This window comes from Melanostigma gelatinosum, assembly GCF_949748355.1.
Source record: "Melanostigma gelatinosum genome assembly, chromosome: 10".
NCBI classification, from domain to species: Eukaryota; Metazoa; Chordata; class Actinopteri; order Perciformes; family Zoarcidae; genus Melanostigma; species Melanostigma gelatinosum.
The window spans coordinates 27,494,257-27,501,664 of record NC_136643.1 but is presented as its reverse complement, the minus strand read 5'-3'; the positions used below and the strand labels follow the sequence as shown (position 1 = coordinate 27,501,664).

At 46.4% G+C, this 7,408-nt stretch overlaps 1 protein-coding gene across 2 annotated transcripts in view; it reads left to right on the top strand.

Annotated features, from left to right (window-relative positions):
* The first annotated feature begins 281 nt into the window (after window positions 1-281).
* gtdc1 (glycosyltransferase-like domain containing 1) overlaps window positions 282-7,408 on the top strand; it is a 50,471-nt gene continuing 43,344 nt past the window's right edge. Inside the window, exons 1-3 of one of the 2 annotated variants that reach the window (XM_079276808.1) lie at window positions 282-315; window positions 5,233-5,414; window positions 6,189-6,356. In XM_079276808.1, the coding sequence (XP_079132934.1) occupies window positions 304-315; window positions 5,233-5,414; window positions 6,189-6,356 (362 nt within the window). In that variant the 5' untranslated portion in view covers window positions 282-303. The remainder of the gene's footprint in view (window positions 316-5,232; window positions 5,415-6,188; window positions 6,357-7,408) is intronic. The other variant, XM_079276809.1, reaches the window with a different exon arrangement.

Genomic DNA, 7,408 nt, shown 5'->3' with positions numbered 1-7,408 from the left:
TGCAATGATTTGTGGGTAATTCCCTTAGGCTAAGTCAGCACCATGCTGACTTACGGAAAGGGTTCATAAAGGGCTCAACATGTCTGCCAGAGAGCCTCAAACACTTCACGATTTGACAGTCGGACATCCCTAAACCCTCACGGACTTCGCGGGAGCGCGCCTCAAAGTCCGTGAGTCCGTAAGGGGGCACATTGGGATTTTAGCGTTTTGTCAGTTCGATGACGTCATTACATCTCTGTTTCCCGCCAGGCTCGGCTCAAACAGCGACGTGATGACGTGGAGGGTGTACGTGAGCTGTTCCAGATGCAGTCAGAGGTGAGTGTCCCGGTGCTGTTGGGCCGTTTCATACTCAGGTCACCGGGTTTAAGTTAGTGAACATCCGGGACACAGCTGGGGTCTCCAGGGGGTTTTATCAGGAGGAGGACGGCTAGTTAGCGGTTAGCTGTTAGCAGCTCTCTGTTATGTTTACAGAGCTAACGGAGCTAACGGAGCTAACGGAGCTAACGGCGCTAAACTCACAGCAGAACTGTTCTATGAACGTCACTTGTCGTTTAATAATACACATAATAAAGTACCTTTACTTCATCTGAGTACAGCTTGGATTAGAAGTGCTTTTACTTAAGTAGTTGTACTTATACTTCAGTCGTTGTACTTATACTTTAGTAGTTGTACTTTTGCTTCAGTGGTTGTACTTCTACTTCAGTCGTTGTACTTGTACATTAGTAGTTGTACTTCTGCTTCAGTGGTTGTACTTCTGCTTCAGTGGTTGTACTTCTACTTCAGTCGTTGTACTTCTACTTCAGTCGTTGTACTTGTACGTTAGTAGTTGTACTTCTACTTCAGTTGTTGTACTTATACTTTAGTAGTTGTACTTTTACGTTAGTAGTTGTACTTTTACTTCAGTAGTTGTACTTTTACTTCAGTAGTTGTACTTATACTTCAGTAGTTGTACTTCTGCTTCAGTGGTTGTACTTTTGCTTCAGTAGTTATACTTCAGTCGTTGTACTTATACTTTAGTAGTTGTACTTCTGCTTCAGTGGTAGTACTTTTACTTTAGTAGTTATACTTCTACTTCAGTAGTTGTACTTCTACTTAAGTAGTTGTACTTTTACATTAGTTGTTGTACTTTTACTTCAGTAGTTGTACTTTTAACAAGTGTTTCAAAAGTAATTTCTTCAAATCACTTCTGAAACTTGCTGTGTTTATACACAGTTTATAATCTAATAATGTTTCTTAAATACACTACATGTATTATAATATTTGTCACATTATCTTATGTTCTCATTGCACAGCTCCTGTCTTCCTCAGTTGCTCTGCTTCCAGTGCAGCTTGTTTTAAGTAGAGCTTTTATCCAATCAGATCTCACCTCTGTGTCTCTAGGTAGAACAGAGGCCAGAGGCCTGCTGGACAGCCTGTGTAATACCACAGTATACTCTCAGTATACTCTGTATAATACCAGAGTATACTCTCAGTATACTCTGTATAATACCACAGTATACTCTCAGTATACTCTGTATAATACCACAGTATACTCTCAGTATACTCTGTATAATACCAGAGTATACTCTCAGTATACTCTGTATAATACCACAGTATACTCTCAGTATACTCTGTATAATACCAGAGTATACTCTCAGTATACTCTGTATAATACCACAGTATACTCTCAGTATACTCTGTATAATACCACAGTATACTCTCAGTATACTCTATAATACCACAGTATACTCTGTATAATACCACAGTATACTGAGAGTATACTCTGTATAATACCACAGTATACTCTGTATAATACCACAGTATACTCTGTATAATACCACAGTATACTCACAGTATACTCTGTATAATACCACAGTATACTCTCAGTATACTCTGTATAATACCACAGTATACTCTGTATAATACCACAGTATACTCTCAGTATACTCTGTATAATACCACAGTATACTCACAGTATACTCTGTATAATACCACAGTATACTCTCAGTATACTCTGTATAATACCACAGTATACTCACAGTATACTCTGTATAATACCACAGTATACTCACAGTATACTCTGTATAATACCACAGTATACTCACAGTATACTCTGTAATACCACTGTATAATTAATACCACAGTATACTGTGTAATCCCGCATATTGATATTATCATTAGTGCATCAGTTGTTGTTTTCAAACTGTTCTAATCTGATAGATTATTAGAGGACACCTGGTCTCTGATAGAGTAGTGATTATTAGAGGACATGACAGTGGATTCCTGCTACTCACATCTTCATCATCTTCATCATGAGACTGACTCCAGTGAGTTTTCAGTTGACTGGTTTTAACCCTCGATGGGTTCAGAGGGGGTTCCCTGACGTTAACCCTTCGGTGTTCCATGTGAGCGTCAGTGGGCGAGTGAAGAGTGAAGGTGTTCATCTGAGATGAGTGTCTGGAATCCCCCGTGGTCTGAAGGTGGAATGATGGATCTCACATGTAGCAGAGAGTCAGACTGAACGTAGGCCGCTCCATTCCACCTCAACCGTTAGTCTGTCTCCAGTCCGTCTCCAGTCCGTCTCCAGCCCGTCTCCAGCCCGTCTCCAGTCCGTCTCCAGTCCGTCTCTAGCCCGTCTCCAGTCCGTCTCTAGCCCGTCTCCAGTCCGTCTCCAGCCCGTCTCCAGTCCGTCTCCAGTCCGTCTCCAGCCCGTCTCCAGCCCGTCTCCAGTCCGTCTCTAGCCCGTCTCCAGTCCGTCTCCAGCCCGTCTCCAGTCCGTCTCCAGCCCGTCTCCAGTCCGTCTCCAGCCCGTCTCCAGCCCGTCTCCAGCCCGTCTCCAGCCCGTCTCCAGTCCGTCTCCAGTCCGTCTCCAGTCCGTCTCCAGCCCGTCTCCAGCCCGTCTCCAGCCCGTCTCCAGTCCGTCTCCAGTCCGTCTCCAGTCCGTCTCCAGCCCGTCTCCAGCCCGTCTCCAGCCCGTCTCCAGCCCGTCTCCAGCCCGTCTCCAGCCCGTCTCCAGCCCGTCTCCAGCCCGTCTCCAGTCCGTCTCCAGCCCGTCTCCAGCCCGTCTCCAGTCCGTCTCCAGTCCGTCTCCAGTCCGTCTCCAGCCCGTCTCCAGCCCGTCTCCAGCCCGTCTCCAGCCCGTCTCCAGTCCGTCTCCAGCCCGTCTCCAGTCCGTCTCCAGCCCGTCTCCAGCCCGTCTCCAGCCCGTCTCCAGCCCGTCTCCAGTCCGTCTCCAGTCCGTCTCCAGCCCGTCTCCAGCCCGTCTCCAGCCCGTCTCCAGCCCGTCTCCAGCCCGTCTCCAGTCCGTCTCCAGTCCGTCTCCAGTCCGTCTCCAGTCCGTCTCCAGCCCGTCTCTAGCCCGTCTCTAGCCCGTCTCCAGCCCGTCTCCAGTCCGTCTCCAGTCCGTCTCCAGCCCGTCTCCAGCCCGTCTCCAGCCCGTCTCTAGCCCGTCTCTAGCCCGTCTCCAGTCCGTCTCCAGCCCGTCTCCAGTCCGTCTCCAGCCCGTCTCCAGCCCGTCTCCAGTCCGTCTCCAGCCCGTCTCCAGTCCGTCTCTAGTCCGTCTCTAGCCCGTCTCCAGCCCGTCACTTCTAGTGTTTTATTTGAACATTTTAATATCATATTGACTATTTTGACTTTGAGTTATCTACTCGAGGATGAAATATGATCATTATATCTATATCAACTCTAAATTAATGAAGCTGATGTGAAATGATGAAGTCTCTTCATCCAGTGGTTCCCAACCTGTGGTCCAGGACCTCCTGAGGGGTCAGATGGTGATCAGAGCGGGTCCTCTGTAGAAACATGCTGAGGCCTCGTTCCCTCATTGGTCCGCTCTGAACACAATGGGAGACATTGTGCTTGTGTTTCCAATCACTTTCTCTTTGTGCCTCATGGTCACATGGTCACAGCTCATCTCCTCGCTCTGATGGCAGCTCCAGATATCGAGCGTCTGTGGGCAGTAAGTGCTGCAGCGCATTAGCTCCGTTGTGGCCGTCGTAATGGACGAGGACTGTGAATCAGTGGGAGGACGAGGAGACGTCCACTTCCTCCTCATAATGGACTCCTATCTGCTCATTGCTGCACAGTTTCTGCAACAATAGTTTTCCATTTGTGTAAACGTTGAGAGGATCAGCTCCTCTTCTTTCTCCGCCATGTAAACACGAGCATAAAGACATGTGTTCACGTTATCTGGGGACCCCCGAGGGGTCCTGCCCCTCAGGTTGAGAACCACTGGTTCACCTGTTTACGTCTGTCAGCACTTTTCTATAGAACACAATAACTTTCTGCTTCTCTGACACTTTCCTGATAAACTTTATTATTGGACTATGAAACAGAGTCATTTTCTGTTGTCTGATTAATCCAAAGATGAACAACAATAAAATGTATGAACAGCTCAATATGTCTGCTTCAGGATGTTAGTTTGTGACATTAACGTCATTCAGACTGTTCTTATTGTGTTATTGTTGTTATTATTGTTGTTATCTTCATTCTCATGTTTATTAGAAGCTTAAATCCTCTGAGGTCACTTTAAGATGCTTCCTTCACATGGTGGATGTTGGTGTAACGGCTTTAATAATAAACAGGATTATTATTATTATTTACGAGGCTGATGGTTTGACTTCAGAGACGCGTACAGATGTTGAACCAACAGCTGTTTTTTCAGGTACTGCATGTATTTTTAGACTGTTTTCAGAAACTTCACCTTTGAGCGAATTAAAACTTTTAATTCATCAGTTTATTCTAATAAATATTTAGACATATTACATTCTCACCACATGTTGAACTGAACTTGTTCTGAGGATTAATAAAGTTCTGATATTTAAAACCTTTGAGCCGTCTTTATATTTAGAAATTAACTCATTCAAGTTATTAAATGCACAAATGTTCAGAGCAGACGTGATGTTTGAATAAAGATAGTTTTTCATGTTTAGTTTGACTGTTTCTGTGACACAACAGGATGTGTTCTCATCTCTTAAAGGCTGTTACTGCTGCAGCTAAACATATTAAGTAAGTTTAATAACCACATTGTTATCACAATAAAAAATGAAATCCTTTAAATAGCTTATAGATCGTTTATGCCTAAAAAACAATCCGTTCATGATGAAAGCAATACATTTATAACTGATTATAAGAAGTTATTTCATATTTATTAGAATCCACGCTTACAAAGAAAAACTAGATGAATCCAAAGTGAATGTTGATTCTAGCCGATCAATGTGATCAACACGTGTCTCTCTCTGTCGGAGCTCTCAGGGTCCCAGCGTTCTGCTGGTGGAACCGTTCTACGGAGGTTCTCACAAACAGCTGATCGACCTGCTGCAGCAGAACATCACCGGCTGCTCCGTCTTCACGCTCCCCGCCAAGAAATGGCACTGGAGGGCGAGGACAGCGGCGCTGCACTTCAGCCAGACCGTCCCCACCTGTCCCTCATACAGGTGAGTCTCTCACAGGTAACAGGTGATGTAGTTAATGGTACATTGTTATCAGGGGTTAGGACTACAGGACCACCACAGGGGAAGACCTGGTCCTGGTGGTCCATATCATCATCTGAACACTTCAGCTGAGGAAGACCTTTTTCTTAATGCTTGTCGTTTCTTTGTGAATTCAGTCAGAGTTGACTTCAGTTTGTTTGTAGTTCCTGTTTGGGTGGAACTTGGGTGTAGTAAGTCAAGATCAACAAGTCCCAAGTAAGTCAAGATCAACAAGTCCCAGGTAAGACGAGAACAGCAAGTCCCAAGTAAGTCCAGACCGACAAGTGGCCGTGTCTACCAAAGCATTTTATACCAGCTGAAAAGTCCCAGTTGCTCATCCAAAGTGCTTTGGTTGCATCGAGGTTCTACGATATGGAACTCACAGAAGGTATTAACAGAGGAGCCTACTTGCTCTGAGAGGACGGTCATCATTAATATATCATTAGGGTTAATTTCTCCATAGATGTTGATGTTCAGTACTTGTACGGGGCGGTGCCTCGTTGTGGTTTTTGTCCTTCATAAGTATATATGAATAAAAATGTATTATTATTATATGAATAAAAAGGGTTATTAAACCTGACAAACGGAGTCAGTTACCATGGTGACCTACCACAGTCTCCGTCGTAGGACTGAACACCCAGAGTTAACCCTGAAGATACCTCATTAGCCACAAATCCTGCTTCCTGATTCAGGACTCTCGTCCATTAACATCTTATTTCTGTGTGGTTTACTACTCAGAGTCCTGTTCAGCAGCTCAGTCCTGAACCTGTGTGAGCTGGTGGCCCTCAGACCAGATCTGGCTCGTCTGAAGAAGGTTCTGTACTTCCATGAGAACCAGCTGGTGTATCCGGTCCGCAAAGACCAGGAGAGAGACTTCCAGTACGGATACAACCAGGTCCTCTCATGGTAAACACTAATACTTTACATCGATGTATGTTAGTGGGGTCATGGTGTGAACAGCTGCCTGACATCTATCCATCATCCACCCATCCATTATCCAGCCATCTACTCATCTATCCATCCATCCACCCATTTCATTACATTACAGTCATCTAAGAGCATAAAGCAGAGCAATAGTACAGAAACAAACTAGTATGAATACAATAGATGCTGAGTAAGTGCTAAGTGGAAGGCTCAGGGTAGGCCTTCTTGAAGAGGTGAGTCTTCAGCCTGATGAAAGATGGGCAGCGACTCTGCTGTCCTGAGGTCAGTGGGGAGTTCATTCCACCACTGAGGGGCCAGGACAGGAAACAGACGCGACCGGGTCGATCGGCCGCAGGGACCTCTGAGCGACGGGGCGACCGATCGCCCCAAGGCAGCAGAGTGAAGAGGTCGGGCGGGGGTGTAGGGCTTGATCATGGCCTGGAGATAGGAAGGAGCTGTTCCTTTCACTGCCCTGTAGGCTAGCACCAGAGTCTCACACTGGATGCTCTTACAGGGAGCCAGTGTAGAGAATGGAGAAGGGAAGTTGTGGGAGAACTTGGGGCAATTGAACACCAGGCGAGCTGCAGCTTTCTGGACAAGCTCCAGAGGTCTGATGGCCGACGCCGGGGCTCCGGCAAGTAGTGAGTTGCAGTAGTCCAGGCGGGAGATGACAAGAGCCTGGATGAGCACCTGCACCGTCTCCTCAGTGAGGAAGTGAATCCTCCTGATGCTGTAGAGCAGGAATCTGCAGCAGCGTGTAACCGATGCAATGTTTGCTGAGAACGACAGTTGGTCACACCCAGGTTCCTCGCAGTCCGAGTTGGCGTCACCACGGTATCATCAATGGTGATGGACAGGTCTCGGTTCAGGCAACCCTTCCCCGGGAGGAACAGTAGCTCGGTTTTGTCCAGGTTGAGCTTGAGGTGGTGTTTCGTCATCCACTTCGAGATGTCAGCCAAGCACGCAGCGACGCCTCCACTTGAGTGTCACCGGAGGAAATGACAAGACCAGCTGGGTGTCATCGGCATAACAAT